The sequence below is a fragment of the Macrobrachium nipponense genome, chromosome 4 (assembly GCF_015104395.2).
Source record: "Macrobrachium nipponense isolate FS-2020 chromosome 4, ASM1510439v2, whole genome shotgun sequence".
NCBI lineage: Eukaryota > Metazoa > Arthropoda > Malacostraca > Decapoda > Palaemonidae > Macrobrachium > Macrobrachium nipponense.
Genome location: NC_061100.1, coordinates 63646053 through 63666366, shown reverse-complemented (window position 1 = coordinate 63666366; position 20314 = coordinate 63646053). Strand labels below are relative to the sequence as shown.

At 42.8% G+C, this 20314-nt stretch overlaps 1 protein-coding gene across 5 annotated transcripts in view; it reads left to right on the top strand.

Annotated features, from left to right (window-relative positions):
• LOC135210937 (nephrin-like) overlaps positions 1-20314 on the top strand; it is an 845298-nt gene that overhangs the window by 427968 nt on the left and 397016 nt on the right. For all 5 annotated transcript variants that reach the window (XM_064243913.1, XM_064243910.1, XM_064243911.1 and 2 more), the window contains one exon: positions 65-209. In XM_064243913.1, coding sequence (XP_064099983.1) covers positions 65-209 — 145 coding nt within the window. The remainder of the gene's footprint in view (positions 1-64; positions 210-20314) is intronic.

Sequence of the window (20314 nt, the reverse complement as noted above, 5' to 3'; positions counted from 1 at the left end):
TAGATATATTTATAAGCAAATGCACAATTGCATGAATGTCAACAGTTATATTAAATTCTCATAGACAACTCATGATGGAAACGTATCGACATCCGTCGTTCGATTGCAACCAAATTCTTCTGATGATGGAGAGCTTCTGGCATGCCGAGCCGAAAATAGAAATATCCCAACGGCTGTTATAGAAGACAGTTGGATACTCAGCGTGTATTGTAAGTAAAAAAGCTCACAATCTGTGTGTGTGTGTGTGTGTATGCATGCATGTATGTATAGTTTTTATGTGCGGTGCAATTCACGTAAAGAAATAAGCTATCTGTGTTAGTGTGCTGGTCAGGTATGATAATAGAGCTGCCACAGTGGCATAACTTCTAGACTCTAGACTCGAGTAATAGTTTGTCTCTTATTTAAACACATCGGGTCAACTTCAAATGCACCAAGTTGTGGTTCCCCTTGACTCTTTGGTTAATCAAACTTGATCACCTTTTAGAGATTTAAGATTTTTGTATGTTTGTTATTGGCTCTACAGTAATTCCAAAGAAAACAACACACCTGACTAATTTAAGTTACTCTCTCTTGCACTCTCTGTGTGAAGAGATGGAATTTCTTTTCGTTTGGACTGCAGGCAGTCTTCCCCCATAATATATGTCAAGGGTAGGGTAAACCTGAATGAATGACAACCAAGGACTTTCAGCAGTAGCACTGAAATTCCGCGATTTAGTTTTATTAAAAATAAATAAACATTAAATTGATCAAGCAGTAAAAGGACAAAATAACATACACTCACAAAGCTAGTGCAAATATTAAATCACAAATGAAAAAACTCAATTCTGCTGTTTGGGTCTCCTGTGTGATTGAATATTTATTCAAAGTGACTAGGAAAATGGGATTCTTTGATATGAATCTCTTAAAGTAATATAAGGTAATACTGTAAGGTATGACCGCTAACACATAAAGATGTTAAAGCACGGAATGATTACACATGTAATTTCTGTAGGATTAGATATCAAAGCAACATGATGTCCCATACCAAAAACACTGTAAAATAAAACACTGAAGAATTATAATTACTTCTAGAGCACTAAACATTTACAAATAAATGTTACAGATATATTTCCTGTGTGACCGAACAAATGCAAAATAATATCAATACAGAAAGATTTAAAAACTCAGAATACTTTGCAGATACATCTCCTACAGTATAAGCGTGAAAGCAGAAAAATGTACATTGTTAGAACTATGAATTCCTAGTTACATTTATCATTCATGTCCATCGTAAAGGTTTGTCCAGGCATGCATGCAACGTATTCACTCAGGCATTACGTTATTTAAACCAATGAATAAAATATCAGACTTGACACCACAATATTAAGTAACTCTTTACCTCGGGTACTCCGTCTCAGCTTATAACCTTAGGGGTTTTACTTTCTATCTAATGAATATTTGAATTATGCTAGTTACTCCTCTATCTATCTACTGAATATTTGAATTATGCTAGTTACTCCTCTATCAGCAATAAAGTTCACAAGAATCTATCTCTAGGGCAATGTATAAACAACTATAAATCCACACCTGACAGGTGTCAAAGTTCACAAGAATCTATCTCTAGGGCAATGCCTAAACGACTATAATTCCACACCTGACAGGTGTCTGTCAGGCCGGGTTGGAAATCACATTAGCAGTGGTCCCCCTTACTGTGTTTACAAATAATAAAATCATATTTCCATATATCCTTACTGCCTACCTTATAATTGAACAATTTACAAATTTCTTTTGATATTAAAGGATCAAGTTTATACATCCTTTAACTGATTTTCATATTATGGTTGTAACTTTCTTTTATAAAGCTAGATTCAATGATATTCCTTTCCATGCCATTATTAGAGTACACAATCCTTTTTTGCCCCTACCCAGTTTATAGCATTAGGTGCAGCAGGTGTGGGGTTAGAGGTTTGTTGGTGGGCTAGACTTTCGGTATTTTCTTTTTGAGCCTCTCTCTCTCTCTCTCTCTCTCTCTCTCTCTCTCTCTCTCTCTCTCTCTCTCTCTCTCTCTCTCTCTCTCTCTCTCTCTTACTCCTTTTGCCAGTTTATGATGTTATTGTTCCTCTCTTTCATTTTAGGGCGGCACCTAGCCTGTCTTAGGCCCACTTGGTGAACTCAGACTTGTGCGACCTGTATCCTTTCCCATGTTCATGAAGGCTTGGTACTGTTTTGCTGACATGGTTTTGGTAGGGTATGATGTGTAATAAAGAGGTGTGGGAAGTAATTTGGTTTGGGGAAGTGTCTCTTAAATTTGATTACACTTCAATGGAATGGCACCTTTTCAATAAGGTGTCACTGTGGCTGAGTGTTCCATAAAGAGGTCACACTAATGGAGCGGTCCTGAAGGAGCAATAATCTTTATGAGCGGACACACTGTTGCTGGCACTCTGTACCTCAAAGTGCAGGTGCAGTTGCTTAGTCATACACTAAATTGCAGTACAACTAATGTCACTCTGCCCCAAGTAGAGTGCAGGAAAAGTAAGAGGAAAAGAAACGGTGAACCGCTTAACCCTTAAACGCCGAAGCGGTAAAAATCAAAAACTCCCCCGAATGCCGGAGCCGGTTTTGAGTGAGAGCGGAAGCGGAAAAAATAATTTTTTCAAAAAATCACAGCGCGCTTAGTTTTAAAGATTAAGAGTTCATTTTTGGCTCCTTTTTTTGTCATTGCCTGAAGTTTAGTATGCAATCATCAGAAATGAAAAATAATATCATTATCATATGTAAATAATGCGATATATGGTAGCGAAAAAAAAAAATTCATACATAATTGTATTAAAATCCCGCTGTGCAAAAAACGGTGAAAGCTAACGAGTTTATTTTTTTTTCGTTGTATTGTACACTAAATTACAATCATTTTGATATATAATACATTGTAAAACAATAAAAGCAACACCGGAAAAATATTATCACAAAATGATGAACGAATTCGTAACGTGCAGACGTAAAAAAATATTTTTTTCAAAAATTCACCGTAAATTTAAATATTGTTCTAGAGACTTCCAATTTGTTTCAAAATGAATAAAAATGATTGAATATTACGATACTGTAAGAGTTTTAGATTAGAATTGCAAATTTTGACCATTTCCGACGAGTTAAAGTTGACCGAATGTCGAAATTTTTATATATATATTTTTTTATATGCACATATTTTAGAGATGAAAAAAGCTACAACATTCAATTATTTTTTATTGTATTCTTCATAAATATGCGCACATTTTGATATATAAAACGTTATAAAACGGCTAATATGGAAAGGAGCAAATATTAGGATAACACGATGTACACATTTCTGAGTTTTTCGGCCGCGAAGCGGCGCGCGGAGGGAAGAAAAATATTTTTTTCAATAATTCACCATAAATCACAATATTATTCTAGAGACTTCGAATTTGTTTCAAAATGAAGATACATGACTGGATATTACGAAGTCGTAAGAGTTTTAGCTTACAATTACGTTTTTTGACCATTTCGGTTGCGTCAAATTTGACCGTACGTAGTTTTTTTTCCCAATCATCGTGATTTATATGCCCATATTTCCGAAATGAGAAAAGCTACAACATTCAATTAACTTTTATTGTATTTTTCATGAATTTGCGCACATTTTGATATATGAAACTCTATAAAACGGCTAATATGGAAAGGAGCAAATATTAGGATAACGCGATGTACACATTTCGGAGATTTTCGGCCGCGAAGCGGCGCGCGGAGGGAAGAAAAATATTTTTTTCAAAAATTCACCATAAATCACAATATTATTCTAGAGACTTTGAATTTGTTTCAAAATGAAGATAAATGACTGGATATTACGAGGTCGTAAGAGTTTTAGCTTACAATTACGTTTTTTGATCATTTCGGTTGCGTCAAAGTTGACCGTACGTAGTTTTTTTCCCAATCATCGTGATTTATATGCCCATATTTCAGAAATGAGAAAAGCTACAACATTCAATTATTTTTTATTGTATTCTTCATGAAGTTGCGCACATTTTGATATATCTAACTCTATAAAACGGCCAATATGGAAAGGAGCAAATATTAGGATAACGCGATGTACACATTTCAGAGTTTTTCGGCCGCGAAGCGGCGCGCGGAGGGAAGAAAAATATTTTTTTCAATAATTCACCATAAATCACAATATTGTTCTAGAGACTTCGAATTTGTTTCAAAATGAAGATAAATAACTGAAGATTACTAGGCCGTAAGAGTTTTAGCTTACAATTACGTTTTTTGACCATTTCGGTTGCGTCAAAGTTGACCGTATGTAGTTTTTTCCCCAATCATCATGATTTATATGCCCATATTTCAGAAATGAGAAAAGCTACAACATTCAATTATTTTTTATTGTATTCTTCATAACTTTGCGCACATTTTGATATATCTAACTCTATAAAACGGCTAATATGGAAAGGAGCAAATATTAGGATAATGCGATGTACACATTTCGGAGTTTTTCGGCCGTGAAGCGGCGCGCGGAGGGAAGAAAAATATTTTTTTCAAAAATTCACCATAAATCACAATATTGTTCTAGAGACTTCAAATTTATTTCAAAATGAAGATAAATGACTGAAGATTACTAGGCCGTAAGAGTTGTAGCTTACAATTACGTTTTTTGACCATTTCGGTTGCGTCAAAGTTGACCGTATGTAGTTTTTTTCCCAATCATCGTGATTTATATGCCCATATTTCAGAAATGAGAAAAGCTACAACATTCAATTATTTTTTATTGTATTCTTCATGAAATTGCGCACATTTTGATATATGAAACTCAATAAAACGGCTAATATGGAAAGGAGCAAATATTAGGATAACGCGATGCACACATTTCGGAGATTTTCGGCCGCGAAGCGGCGCGCGGAGGGAAGAAAAATATTTTTTTCAAAAATTCACCATAAATCACTATATTGTTCTAGAGACTTCGAATTTGTTTCAAAATGAAGATAAATGACTGAAGATTACTAGGCAGTAAGAGTTTTAGCTTACAATTACGTTTTTTGACCATTTCGGTTGCGTCAAATTTGACCATACGTAGTTTTTTTCCCAATTATCGTGATTTATATGCCCATATTTCAGAAATGAGAAAATCTACAACATTCAATTATTTTTTAATATATTTTTCATGAATTTGCGCACATTTTGATATATGAAATTCTATAAAACGGCTAATATGGAAAGGAGCAAATATTAGGATAACGCGATGTACACATTTCGGAGATTTTCGGCCGCGAAGCGGCGCGCAGAGGGAAGAAAAATATTTTTTTCAAAAATTCACCATAAATCACAATATTGTTCTAGAGCCTTCGGATTTGTTTCAAAATGAAGATAAATGACTGAAGATTACTAGACTGTTATGTATTTTGCTTACCCAAAAATACCAACATAAAAAAAAATAAAGAAATATATATATATATATATATATATATATATATATATATATAATATATATATATATATATATATATAAATATAAATATATAATGTGCGTGTTTCTTTATTTATTACATTTTCCGATTCTGGTACGAATACATAAATAAAAGGAATGCAGGTGACACTTTTCTTTTTGCATACAATGAAATATCGTATTCATGCATAGATATGGAGATATAACAACTTGATATAATAAATGAAAAAATAAATATAAAACAAATGCAGAATACTCACTCCTAATCCTGACTCTTCGTTCTATTCTTGTTTTCTCCCTCCTCCATTGAAGAGTCTTGCATTTTTTTCCTCTCGACATGACGAGGTACAGGTGGAGGAGGAGACGCGCGCCCTTACGGCTGCTGGGATAGGGCGCGGTCCCGTGAGCCCTCCCCTGACTGCCGCTGAGTCTCTCTCCAATAGAAGACCGCACTGTGGTATTTGCGGTCACACTCCCCGAACCTGCATAGAGCTATCTTGCAGGTGCGACAGAAGAACCGGGTGTCTCTCCTTCTGCCATTCATATGGCACACCCGGCACCGTTTCTGCCTGCGCCCTTCAAGGAGATCCAGTATGTGATCCCCTGGCATCAGCCGACACGGAGGGTCCACTACCCGACGAGAAGGGGTGGTGCGGGCGGGGGCGGCAGCAGGGGCGGCGGCAGCAGGGGCGTCAGCAGCAGGGGCGTCGGCAGCAGGGGCGGCGGCAGCAGGGGCGTCGGCAGCAGGGGCGTCGGCAGCAGGGACGTCGGCAGCAGTGGCGGCGGCAGCAGGGGCGTTGGCACCTCTATGACCGAAGTAGGCACCCCTTAGGTCTGCCCTTTCCTGTACGGGGAGATCTACAGCTCGGGGCAGGGGGGCAGTGATGGAAGGCCACTCCTCGGGATTAAAGTTGATGAGGGCATTCCCGGCTACCTCTAGGAACTGTATGTGGGACAACCTCGGAAGATTGTTACCGCGGTACCCACAGTACAGTATGTAGGCATTTTGGAGGGCCAACTGAAGGATGTATTTGAGGAGCTTTTGTGTCCACCTCCTGGTTCTCCTGGCGAAGGGATAATATTGGATGAGCTGATCAAAGAGATCAACTCCTCCCATGTGCCTGTTGTAGTGCCCAATGACGGTAGGGCGGTCTAAACAAAACTCCTCATACACAACTCGGCCCTGTCGACGTGTCTTCTTCCGCTGCACGATCTCCTCTTGGACAGGTTCATGGCTCGTCGAAATCATGGGGACGAGTCGGACACCCTTCCAACAGATGACAAAGACAGCTCCCTTCCGCCGCCACTGTGTCTCTCCTCTTGCCAGATGTTGCGGATGGCTAGCGAACCGCTTGAGGGAATTCGGGGCCCCACGCACCAACCGAAGGGTACCACTGATGTGAATACCTGCTTCATACAGTTCCTGGGCCAGGAATACCGAGTTATAATAATTATCCATAAACAGGTGGTATCCCTGGTTACGGAAACAATCCACAAGCCCGAAAACAGTGTCACGCAACGTGGAGAAGACCCCGGAATACACCGAAAAGTCCACGACGTAGCCAGTGTTGGCCTCGGTAATAAAAAAAAATTTCACGCCATATTTCTTCGGCTTCTTGGGGTTATACACTTTGATGCTTAGACGTCCTTTGTAAGGCATCATCCCCTCATCCAATGAAAGGTTCTTTCCAGGAATCACGAGAGTTACACAGCGTTCACGGATATAATCCAACACTGGGCGCACTAAAATGAGGCGATCAGAGTTATTCCGGGGTATGGCCCTTCGGTTGAAGGCGTTGAAATATCTGTCCAACGCCAGGAAAGTATCACGGGGCATAACGCTGTGCACATTGGGCGTACCCAAGAAAAAATTACGCCTCCAATATATCCTGACGTCGGAAGCAGGTAACAATCCAAAAAAAACGTGGATCCCCAAAAAATGCGCCATGTCAGGGAGGTTGCAACCCCGCCAATAATACGACAATGTCGTGCGCAATTCATCACGGCAGTACCTGGCGTAGTCCGCCGTCTCTGCTACCAGGTACTCCAGCAATTCCCGCGTAAGGAAAAGCTGAATGAAACCCAGAGGAGTCAGGGGAGCAGGTACGGTGAGGCCAGGATTTGCCGCGAATGGATGCATGGTAGGTGGTGTGGGGTCCTCTGTCCACCCATCCTCGCTTTCGGACGACTGAGATTCACCTTGGCTGCTCACTCGACTATCCAACGTTCTGTGTACCCGTGCGCGCGCACGCGCACGAGCGCGGGTACGACTACGAACACGAGACCCCCTCACTGGCCCATCTCCCTCACTCAAGCCTTCGCTTTCTGTATCATCCTCATCGGCGCGAAAACTTGAACTTGAACTAAAGTAGTTGTGATGCCAGATAACTCACAATCAATCAATCAACTTGAACTAAACTCTTCATCATCCCCCTCCTCAGATTCCCCCTCATACGCACTGAAACTACTGAACTCTAATTCACTTTCGGGATGTGACCCTCGAACGGACATTGGGGGCAAATATTCGTCGTCATCACTTTCATTGAGAGTTATGTCCTCATCACTTGACGACCATCCGCCATCAAAATGAGGACTTGCCACATACTCTCGATCGAGCTCTGATAAATATTCATCAATGTCCCTTTGTTGGAGCCCTCCCAAATTCCTACGAATGCCCCTAAGGACGGCCCGATGCTTCCTTGGGGTTACTAACGGCAAATGAGACACTTGAGAAGCACTTTCATCGACACGTGGTCGCACAGAACGGCGTTGAGGAGCAAGGTCAGGTTGGGTGCTTGTTCATTCCCCAGCATCCAGGTCCAAAACTCTCCTAACACGTTCCCTTCCGACGGGTAAAACGTGCCTTTCGCGTTTCGTACGACGTCCAGACATCTCTATGAACGTCCTGTATCAACACAAATGTTCAAAGTCTCGCACAAGCTCAGAAAAACGCGGTTCCGATAAAAGATCGCTCTCGAACGGTGCGTCGCTGATGCTGGCTGGGGCGAGAAGAAGGCATTTCGCGCCTGCGCACTTGGGTCACGCATCAAAACAAAACAACACCTTGATCCGTGAACTCCCAGCATCCCCCAAGGCGCGTGATTCAAAAGTTTTCGGCTGGTAGGCCTATAAGTATTTTTCCGCGAATTTTTAAAAAAACTTTTTTGAGACGACGTATGGTACGTCCATTCGGCAATCGGGGGAGATTTTGACTCGACGTTTAATACATCCATTCGGCGTTAAAGGGTTAAGGTTGGTTACTTGTCGGCAGTGCCCCAGATTAGAGACACTGTGAAAAGGGAATCCCTTTTGATGACACTTATGGGTGGCTGGTTCCTAAGGACTAGCGAGGCTTCTTCCTTTCATGTGGAGAGAGGAAAACTTGTGAAGGACTTCATTGTGCGAATTAGTGCTTATGGTATGTAGACTCTTGGAAAATTATCCACTCGTGCAGACAGTTTTGATAACTGGTTTATTGTCACCTGCCCCCAAAACTATTATGAGGGACAGAGGTGTTCTTTTATTTGGTCCATTCTTTTTTTTTTACGTATTGATGTGAAAGCTCTCTCAGCTGCTTTAAAGCACTTAAGGTAAAATTGTGTGAAAATAGATACAAGTATTAGCACACAAGTTTGTATGCAAATTATCGCACTACGTGTTAATGAGTAAAAGAAAAGTAATATTCTAACATTAAGGGGGCCGGCCGGCTAATGCCAATTTTTAAGGACAGGACTTTGATATTCCTACCACTTAATAAGGTGACTTGGGACATCTCCAAACTGCATATGATTTTCGTCTCTTACCTTCGGTTTTGTGACGCCAGGGCGATTTATCCCGAAAATAACCATTTTTAAACATCTAACTCACCTGGTAGTTTTATATATAGCGTACGTCCCTGATGTCACGGCAGAATTTCAAAACTTGCGGCAATCGCCGATTGTGTAGTCAGGTGCACCACCTGTGCGCCCTCTGCCCAGGTACGGGGAACCGTTCCAACTATTCCTCAGATCTTCCCTGCCGCCGCATCGGTGACATCGTTGGAACTTCGCTCGCTTAGCCCGTGTTTTTTGCAGTTATTTGGTGAAGTACACTTTGGCTTTGGCTTTCGCTTGATTTTGGAACTCGATTTGGATTTTTCTTAACCTTTGTTTGGATGTTGTTGTTTTGACCCTTGCTTGATTTGATCTCTCTTTTGATATTTCCCAACATGACTGACTCTGCATCGAGTGTGAGAATGTGTGTGAGAGGTTGTAAGACTCAGCTTGCTAAAGCCTCGATAGACCCTCATTTGATTTGCATTAAATGTAGAGGTAAGACTTGTGAGTTGGGTGATAGGTGTGAAGAATGTGTGAACTTGCCTGAGACTGAGTGGATAGAGTATTACCGCTATGTGCGGAAATTAGAGAAGGATAGGATCAGGAGAGCAAAGAATAGTATGTCTCGCTCATCCAAAGACAGTCAGGGAATCGGCAGTTCTATATCCCTCGCTAATGAACCTATTGATCCACCTTCTGTAGTAGTAGTACCAGATCCCACTACTGAAACAGGTAATAGTCCAACATTAAAGGACATGATGGCAGCCATTCAAGCCCTTGGTCAACGGGTAGAATCCCTTGCAGAAGATAGGGAGAAATTATGGTCTAATGTGAGAGATCTTAAAGTGTCAAGTGATACAAAAAGTGCAAGTGCAGTGGAGGGTGCGGCCGCTCAGATCTGTCGTGCTCCTAGCCCTAGACCTCTTCCAAGCTCACCAACCCCTGTGAGAAGGAAAGTCGATAGGCGAAGGGAGGTGAGAGATTTTAGAGACCCCTCAAACTCCCGAGCAGTCGTCCCCTCGAGCGTACCTGTTGACGATCCCCAGGACGCTCACCCTCGCCATTGGAAGGGCGAGGTTAAAGTGTTTTCTTCGTCATCGGACGATGCAGTCCCCAGACGGGGATGGTGTCTTAGTTCGAAATCGAGACCCCTCAAAAGACAATATCCGGTAGAGCAGCCAGGATGTAGTCATTGGAGCAGCCCGGAATGCTTCCCTTCCAGCTCCGATGTTTACTCTCTTACCAAGCTAAGACGCAAGATGTCGCACAGGCGGCCGTCGTCTTTGGTAGGAGGCAAGGAAATATCGGACGATGGGAGGCCTTCGGTGCAGGCTCCAACTCCGAAGCACTTCCCTTCCAGCTTCGATGCTTGCTCTCCTACCAAGCTAAGACGCAAGATGTCGCACAGGCGGCCGTCGTCTTTGGTAGGAGGCAAGGAAATATCGGACGGTGGGAGGCCTTCGGTGCAGGCTCCAACTTCCGAAGCACTTTTCCCTTCCAGCTTCGATGCTTGCTATCCTACCAAGCTAAGACGGCAAGATGGTCGCACAGGAGGCCTCCGTCGCTTTTGGTAGGAGGCAAGGAAATATCGGACGATTGGATGCCTTCGGTTCATGCTCCAGCTCCTCCTTCGGATTGGCACTCATCTTCGGGACGTTCGCCTCAAACTGAACATGATGGAGAGAGAGAAATTGATGTTGCAGCTTCCCCAGTCTGTCCCCAGCAGCAAGAAGCTCCGCAGTTTTCGTTACTGCAAGATATGCAGCAGAAACTCTCCTCCTTAATGCAGTCTTATCAACCTGCTACGTACAAAGACGTACATATTCGTCCAGATCAGAAAGTTCCAGGAGCTGTGAGTTGTCCTGAGGATTCGTTTAACGTATGTCGCACAGGCGGCGAGCGTTCAGCAAACGACCTCAAGGGGCTGCAGAACAGCAAACGTCAAAAGCTTGGATGAGTAGTTGGACGCCAGGACGTCATACCTCATAAAGTTGGATGCCAGGACGTAGAGCGTCAAGGTTCTGAACACCTAGACGACAAACATCAACAGGCTGGACGCCAGGACGCCAGGAGGCGAGAGATGAATGCCAGGACGCCGAGCATCAAAATTCCGAACTCCAAAATGTAGAGCGTCAAGGTTCTGAACACCAAGACACCAGACGTCAACAGGCTGGACGCCAGGACACCAGGAGGCGAGAAATTGGACGCCAAGACGCCGAGCTTCAAGATTCTGGACGCCAGGACGCCGAGCATCAAGAGGCTGGACGCCAGGACGCCAGGCGTCAAGAAACTGGACGCCAAGACGCCAGGCGTCAAGAAATTGGAAGCCAGGACGCCGAAAGTCAAGATTCTCAGTGACAGGGCGCCAGGAATCAAGAAGCTGGACGCCAGGACGCCAGGTGTCAAGAACGTGGACGCCAAGACGCCGAGCGGTAAGTGTTTGAACATCAGGACGCCAAGCGTCAAGAAGTTCAGCGCCAGGAAGCCGAGCTTCAGGATTCTCGACGCCAGGCGTCAAGAACATACTTTGGAAGCGCTGACGAAACATGACATCGCTACTTCTGTTATGGGTCGATCGGAAGAAGGGAATAATGACATCCCCCCTTCTCCTTTTGATCCGATAGAAGACTTTTCAGACGAAGAGGATCAAAAAGATCTAAATCCTTCGTCAGACTTGTAAAGGCTTATGAAGGTTTTCACGGAACTTTTTCCGGAAAACTTTATTCCAGCTGCCCCTCGTTCCCCACCTTCAGAGTTCACGCTAGGGAAGGCAGCTAAGAAGTCCAACTTTACGAAGATGGTCTTATCACGCTCTTCGAAGAGAGCATTGAGAATTATGAAGGATTGGATGGACACTAAGAGAGACCAAGGAAAGACAGCTTTCTCATTTCCTTTGGCCAGATTAGCGTCCAGATCTAGCATCTGGTATGAGACTGGAGAAGCTCTCAGTCTGGGAGTTCCCGCCTCTTCCCAAGGGGACTTCTCGAGTCTTGTGGACGCCTCTTGTCGGACGGCCATGGGAAAGACAAAGGTTTTTTGGTCTACCTCTGAAATGGACCACCTCCTCAAAGGGATTTTTAGAGCCTTCGAAGTCTTTAATTTCCTAGTCTGGACTCTGGGATCTTTGGGGAAGAAAATAGAAACCTTCAAGTCAGCTGGTACGGAGGAGCTTGTTCATCTTATGTCTTGCATTGACAAAGCTCTACGAGATGGATTGAACGAACTGGCGGCTCTTTTCTCTGCGGGAATCCTTAAGAAAAGGGCCCAAATGTGTTCTTTCCTTTCGAATGGGGTTACACCCATTCAAAAAGCGGAACTGCTGTTTGCTCCCCTTTCCACACATCTTTTCCCACAAGATTTAGTGAAGGAAGTATCCTTTGCCTTAGCCCAAAAGGCTACGCAGGATTTAATGACAAAGACAGCAAGGAAAGTCCTACTAACAAGTTTTGGAGCACAGAAGGTCAAGGAAACTACTCCTATGACTCGAGTTTCTCGGCCCTTTCGAGGTAGAGCCCTCAGTAGAGGGAACACAAGACCGATGGCAAGAAATACGAAGAAAAGAGGCTTCAGACAAGGGCGAAACAAGGTCTGACAGCAATCCTCTTCAGACAGCGGTGGGAGCCAGACTTTCCAACTTCTGGCAAGCATGGGAGGAAAGAGGAGCAGATCTTTGGTCAATTCAGCTGCTCAAGGAGGGATTCAAGATCCCTTTCTTGAGAAAACCTCCTTTAGCAGTAAAACCAATCGATCTGTCAGCCAGATACAGAGAGGAAACCAAGGCCCAGGCGATACAGCAAGAAGTTTCTATGTTGCTGCAGAAGGGAGCAATAGAAAGAGTTCGAAATCTGGAGTCACCAGGGTTTTACAACCACTTATTCCTGGTTCCCAAGAGCTCGGGGGGATGGAGACCAGTACTGGACGTGAGTGCCCTGAACGTTTTCGTGAAGAAAACAAAGTTCACGATGGAGACAACGAGATCAGTCCTAGCCACAGTCAGACAAGACGATTGGATGGTTTCGTTGGATCTTCAGGATGCATACTTTCACGTCCCTATCCACCCGAACTCTAAGAAGTACCTAAGGTTCGTTTACAAGGCAGAAACGTTCCAATTTCGAGCTCTTTGCTTCAGCCTAAACACCGCTCCTCAAATATTCACGAGGCTGATAAGCAACGTAGCGGGAATGCTACACAAGAGACGTATCAGGGCCTCACTGTATCTGGACGACTGGCTCCTCAGAGCCCATTCCTACACCTGCGGTCTGGAGAATCTTCAGAAGACGATTTGGTTATCAAAAGACCTAGGCCTTCTGATAAACCGTCAAAAATCACAACTGATCCCATCCCAAGAGATCTTGTACCTGGGTATGAGGATTCAGAGTCGGGCTTTTTGGGCTTTTCCGTCTTCGTTGAGGACGGAACAAGCCTTGTTAAGGCTGCAAAACTTCCTAAGGAAACAGACGTGCTCCGCAAGGGAATGGATGAGTCTGCTGGGGACCCTTTCCTCGCTAGAGCAGTTTGTCTCCTTAGGAAGACTGAACCTTCGCCTACTTCAGTTCCACCTCAATCAGCACTGGGACAAGAGGAAGACACTGGAGACAAAGTGTATTCCCGTGTCGGACTCCATGAAACCCTGTCTACACTGGTGGAACGACCCCGTCAAGCTCCAGGAAGGCCTTTCCCTAAAGCAGGGGAACCCAGACCTAGTGTTGTTTTCCGACTCCTCGGACTCGGGGTGGGGAGCAACACTGGGAAAGTTGTAGGTCTCGGGCTCCTGGAACAGAGAACAGAAGTTCCATATCAACCAAAAAGAACTGACTGCAGTCTTTCTGGCTCTCAAGGAGTTCAAAAGAACTGTACAGAACAAATTTGTGCAGGTCAACTCCGACAACACGACGGCGTTGGCCTACATCAACAAACAAGGCGGAACCCACTCCAAGTCCCTGTACGAGACGTCAAAAGAGCTTCTTCTCTGGACGAAAGAGAAAAGCGTGACACTAGTAACATGCTTCATTAAAGGGGAAAGGAATGTAAGGGCAGACATCCTGAGCAGAAAACATCAAGTCTTGGTGACAGAATGGACTCTCCATCAAGAGGTCTACAAGAACCTGTGGTGGACCTGGGGTCGCCCATGCATAGACCTCTTTGCCACAGCGCAAACAAAGAGGATGGAGACTTACTGTTCTCCAGTCCCAGATCCCGAGGCAGCCTACATAGATGCGTTCCTCATGAATTGGTTGCATCTAGACGTGTATGCTTTCCTTCCATTTAAAGTAGTACACAAAGTGCTGCAAAAGTTCGTGTCTCACGAAGGCACCAGGATGACTCTAGTGGTACCGTTCTGGCCGACAAGAGAATGTTCACAGAGGTACTGGAATGGATGGTGGACACCCCCAGAAGCCTTCGGTTAAGAGTAGATCTACTCAAACAGCCCCACTTGGAAAGGTATCACCAAAACCTCCAAGCTCTTCAACTAACTGCCTTCAGACTATCGAAAAACTCACAAGAGCTAGAGGATTTTCGAAGGAGGCAGCTAGAGCCATTGCAAGAGCAAGGTCTTCCACCATTAAGGTATACCAATCCAAGTAGGAGACATTAAGAGGATGGTGCAGGGACAACTCCGTTTCCTCTTCCAGTACCTCTGTAACTCAGATAGCGGACTTTCTTCTGTACCTTAAAAAGAGGTGTAACTTTTCGGCCTCTACCATTAAGGGTTACAGAAGTATGTTAGCAGCTGTCTTCAGACATAGGAACCTGAACATGTCTGATAATAAGGATCTACAAGACCTTCTCAGATCCTTCGAGACTACTAAGGAGAGACTACAATCCTCGCCAGCTTGGAATCTGGATGTAGTTCTGAAGTTTCTCATGAGTGATAGGTTCGAGCCATTACAGGAGACATCATTTAAGGACCTCACCATGAAAACTCTCTTCTTAGTTAGTCTAGCGACAGCGAAAAGAGTCAGTGAAATCCATGCCTTCAGCAAAGCTGTAGGTTTCAGACAGGGCAAGGCTATCTGCTCTCTACAGCTGGGATTTCTAGCGAAGAACGAACGCCCTTCTCAGCCCTGGCCCAAATCGTTCGAGATTCCAAACCTGTCGGATATCACAGGTGAGGAAGTAGAGAGAGTTCTTTGTCCGGTTAGGGCCCTGAGGCATTACCTGGAAAGAATGAAGCAATTACGTGGCAATTCAGAGGCGCTTTGGTGTTCTGTCAAAAAGCCCGCTCTGCAAATGTCAAAGAATGCGCTATCCTTTTTTATAAAGCACTTAATTAGGGAAGCAGATTCGGCATGTAATGAAGTGGATCTCAGGCTACTAAGTTAAGACTCACGAGGTTAGGGCCGTAGCACCCTCGGTAGCCTTCAAACAGAATAGATCCCTTCAAAATATCCTGGACGCAACCTTCTGGAGAAGCAAATCGGTGTTTGCGCCGCACTACCATACACGAGTGCAGACTCTGTATGAAGACTGCTACACGCTGGGACCGTTCGTAGCAGCTCATTCAGTATGGGAGAATGGACTACCCCCTGAAATCCCATAAACCAATACTCTTTTTCTTACCTTGGAACTATTGAATTTTTATGGTTGTTTGTGGAGCCTGGACGCAGTCTTCCACAATCATTGATCCTTAGTCAGGTGGTCAGCTTGTTCCTTGGTAGCGCCCGGAACAAGGGTATTGTAGGGAGTCTAGTCACATAGAGGTTTGACCGGTTGACAGTCTCCAAGAGGTCTTCAGCCCCCTGGGTGGATAGCTGGATCTCATAAGGAAAGCAGACATAATGAGGCAGGATATCATTGAAGTCAGCTTCCTTAACAGGTACGAACCCGTAAGTTGGTTTTTAATTAACACTTATGTCAATTCCAACGATGATAGCTGTCTCTGACCCACCACCAAAGGTGTCAATCAGCTATATATATAACTACCAGGTGAGTTAGATGTTTAAAAATGTTATTTTCATGATAAAATAAATTTTTGAACATACGTACTCACCTGGTAGTTACAGGTAGTGCTCGAGTTACGATAATCCGTTTTACGATAATCCGATGTTACGATGGGGTTAGCAATTAATACTAAAAAAAAAAAAAAAGAAAAAAAAAAAGTTGAAAATGAGTATTTTTAAATTTCGCGCACAGCGAGCGCTGGCAGCAGCGTACTACGCTGTACGATATGTTGGCCCGAGAGCGAGAGGCTGGCGTAGGTACAGCGGCAATGAGTTCGACCTCACTTGCGCTCGTTTTGAACCAAGTAACATTAGGTCGGTGTTCGTTTGTGATTTTTGAGAGTTTTTTTAAGTACAGAAAATTAAAACAAAAAAACTATGTCTGCCAAACAACCAAATAGGTGTCCTGCTGGTAGGGCAAAAAAGAAGAGGCAATCCATCACTTTGGAGCAGAAACTGAAAATAATAAACCAGCGTGAAGCGGGAAAGGCAGTCATGGTTATCGCACGTGACGAACGTTTATCGCAATCGACGGTATCCACCATCCTCAAGGACAAGAAACGCGTAATGGATGCTGTAAAGGCATCTGCTTCAGTTCATTCAACGGTTATATCAAAGAAGAGGATAGGGCCTTTGGAAGAAATGGAGCAGTTACTGGTCACGTGGATGGAGGATCAAATACAAAAGCGTATGCCGCTCACCCTCTTAACCATTCAGACAAAGGCGCGCATGCTTTTTGAAGAGCTGAAGAAGAATTATGATGATAACCACAACAAAAGTTTTGCAGCAAGTGCTGGATGGTTTCGTCGTTTCAAGAACCGCCATAATTTTCACAGTGTGAAAATTAGCGGTGAAGCAGCAAGCGCTGATGCCGACGGAGCCGCTAAATTTAAGGATGTTTTACACGAGATCGTCGTTAATGAAGGCTACTTGCCAGAGCAAATCTTTAATGTTGACGAAACCGGACTTTATTGGAAACGTATGCCACAACGGTCCTACATCCACAAAGAAGCAACGGTGATGCCCGGGTTTAAGGCATACAAGGATCGATTGACTCTTCTGCTTGGGGGAAATGTGGCTGGGTATTAACTTAAGCCCTTTATGATTTATCACTCAGAAAATCCAAGGGCTTTAAAAAACATCGACAAGCAGACACTTCCTGTGCATTACCGTCATAATAAAAAAGCTTGGATGACTGCAATATTGTTCGAGGACTGGTTCGTTCATTGCTTCATTCCGGAAGTGAAAGATCATTGTAGAAAAAATAACATCCCCTTCAAAATTCTTCTGATTCTCGACAATGCTCCTGGCCACCCTCAGCACATCGGAGATATTAACGAGAATGTAAAAGTTGTGTTTCTGCCACCAAACACAACTTCTCTCATACAACCCATGGATCAGGGTGCTGTGGCTACGTTCAAGGCGTATTATCTTCGGAACACGTTTGCGCAGGCTGTTCAGGCTACGGATAACGAGGAGAAAGATCTCAGAACTTTCTGGAAAGAATTTAGTGTTCTTAACTCCATTATGAACATTGGAAGGGCGTGGAAGGAGGTAAAGAAAGAGTGTATGAATGGGGTCTGGAAAAATCTGCTGAAAGTGTATGTGAACTCGTTTAAAGGTTTCGATCAGAATGAAGAAGAAGTGGAAATCATAAAAAGATCTTGATACTTGGGAAAAGTTTAGATTTAGAAATTGACGAGGAAGATATCCAAGAACTTATAGATGTGCAAGATGTAGAGCTAACGGCAGAGGATTTAATTGCACTTGCAGAAGAGAAAAAAAAAGCAGAAGAGGAAGAAGAAATAAAAGAGCTGGAGCGAACGTTTACGACTAAAAAACTGGCAGAGGCGTTTGCTTTATTTGATCAAGGACTGAAACTTTTAAGTGAAATGGATGGGGACGAGGAACGGTTTGCCAAAGTTCAGAGGGCTCATCAAGACAGTGTTGCATGTTACCGATTAATTTATGAAGAACGAAAAAAACGCACTGTGCAACCTACAATGGATTTTTTCTTCAAGAGAACGACTCCAGTGCATTCCGCTTCCCCCAGCCCTACCCCCTCACTTGAGACTCGATCCTGTACGTCTCGGAACAGTTGTTTCCTCGAGACACCTGAACTAACAGAAGAAGAAATTCTATCTGAGGAAGAGCGAATTGATGATCCTGCTGCTTTATCATCATCCTCCTCTTCCGATCTTTAGTTATAGTAGCCATGAACAGCCTGACACCGATCACGTATGCCGACAACGGACCGAATCTTGGTGAGTACCCTTTACGCTACAGTCTGATCCTTGTTCTTATTATTAAGTTTCTTTTTATACTTAATTATCATAAGTCAATCTGCATTGAAACACCCGAACTAGCTGATATTAATAATTACTATACCTTATATGTATAGGTATACTGTGTAGTGTAGGCTAATCTTCCATATATGTGTATATAGCCTAGCCTATATGGTACTGATTAACTTAGTGTAGGCTAGGCTATATCCGAGATACGATTTTCTCAACTTACGATGGGTTTTTCGGAACCTAACCCCATCGTAAGTAGGAGAATACCTGTATATATAATTTAATTCCCACCCTCCTCCCCTCTAGAGACTATGGGCATGGAAGATCTGAGGAATAGTTGGAACGGTTCCCCGTACCTGGGTAGAGGGCGCACAGGTGGTGCACCTGACTACCCAACGGCGATTGCCGCGAGTTTTGAAATTCTGCCGTGACGTCAGGGATGTAAGCTATATATATAACTACCAGGTGAGTATGTTAAAAAATTTATTTTATCATGAAAATAACATTTTCCAAATTCTATCTCCTACTTTGATGTTTAATATTAAGTCCTGGGATTACTACCATATATAGACCTGATGTAGACCTCCAATCAAGTGAAGAGTTTTTTTTTTTTTTTTTTTTTAATAATTTTTTTGCTATATATGAATTTTTCATTATGGTAAAAAAATAAACCCTATAAATCAGGAAAAAAAAATTTATTTAAAAAAGACTAAACAAAAATTGGACAAAAGGGCTTGATTTGATTTTTCTATAATGTCTTTCGGAGTTATATACCAAATTCCAATGTTATAGCTTCAAAACTAAGTGATAAGATAGATTTTGAAGGTCAATAAGTATAGTTTTGAGATACTGGCGTTCAAAGTTTTACTTCGTATTTTTATATAGACATGTTAATAAATAATGATTATTATGAATGTATATTTCTTTTTTGTGTATTAATAAACCAAAACTATGTTATTTAACATAATTTAATCATAAATGATGATTCCTTTGCTCATATATCGTAGCCTGGGGCACTGCGTCAGGCAAGACGGGTCACTCCTTCCTAAGCAACTCTCTCTCTCCTTCACTAACTCGGCTTATTACAGTGAATTTTCTTTTTCTGTATGTTAGCGAGATGTTTTTCTTGTTAGTGAGATGTTTTCCTCTTTGGCATGATGAAATTCGTGCCGAAACAAAGCTAAACAAACGTAAATGCAAGAGAATGTCGGAGGTGAAACTCGGTGTACTCTTTTTACAAAGACAACGTTAATAAATCATGCTTATTATGAATTTCATATTCATTTTTGGGTACTAATAAATCATAAATGATGATCCCTTTGGTCAAAGATCGTAGCCTGGGGCACAGTGTGACGTGTACGTCAGGCAAGAGGGGGGCGTTACTACTCAACCTTGCCTCTCTATCTTCACTAACTACGCTAATATTGTGTATATTATGATATTCTGTAATCATATTAGAGCGAATTTTCTTCGTCTGTACGTAAAAGCAAGCGAATGTCAGAGGTGAAACTCGAACGTGTAACCTACTTGGGGTTTGTGCTCGCACTGAATCGTGGTTACTTCACTGACTTCCCATCTGCGGATCATGGAATCTCTACAGATGCCATTGGTCACAATATCTTTGACAATAATTATCAAAATTTACAATAACAGAAGAAATATTGCATTTTCTTGTACGGATCAATGTTTTTGGCCTATGGAGTTACATTTACTAATTACCCTGTAACTACGAAAGTGAGGAATTTTGACGAAATATTTCATATACGTATTCTCAATTGCCATATGAAGCTCCCTGAATTTTTTCATGACTGCATTTTTTGCCCTATACTCCCATAT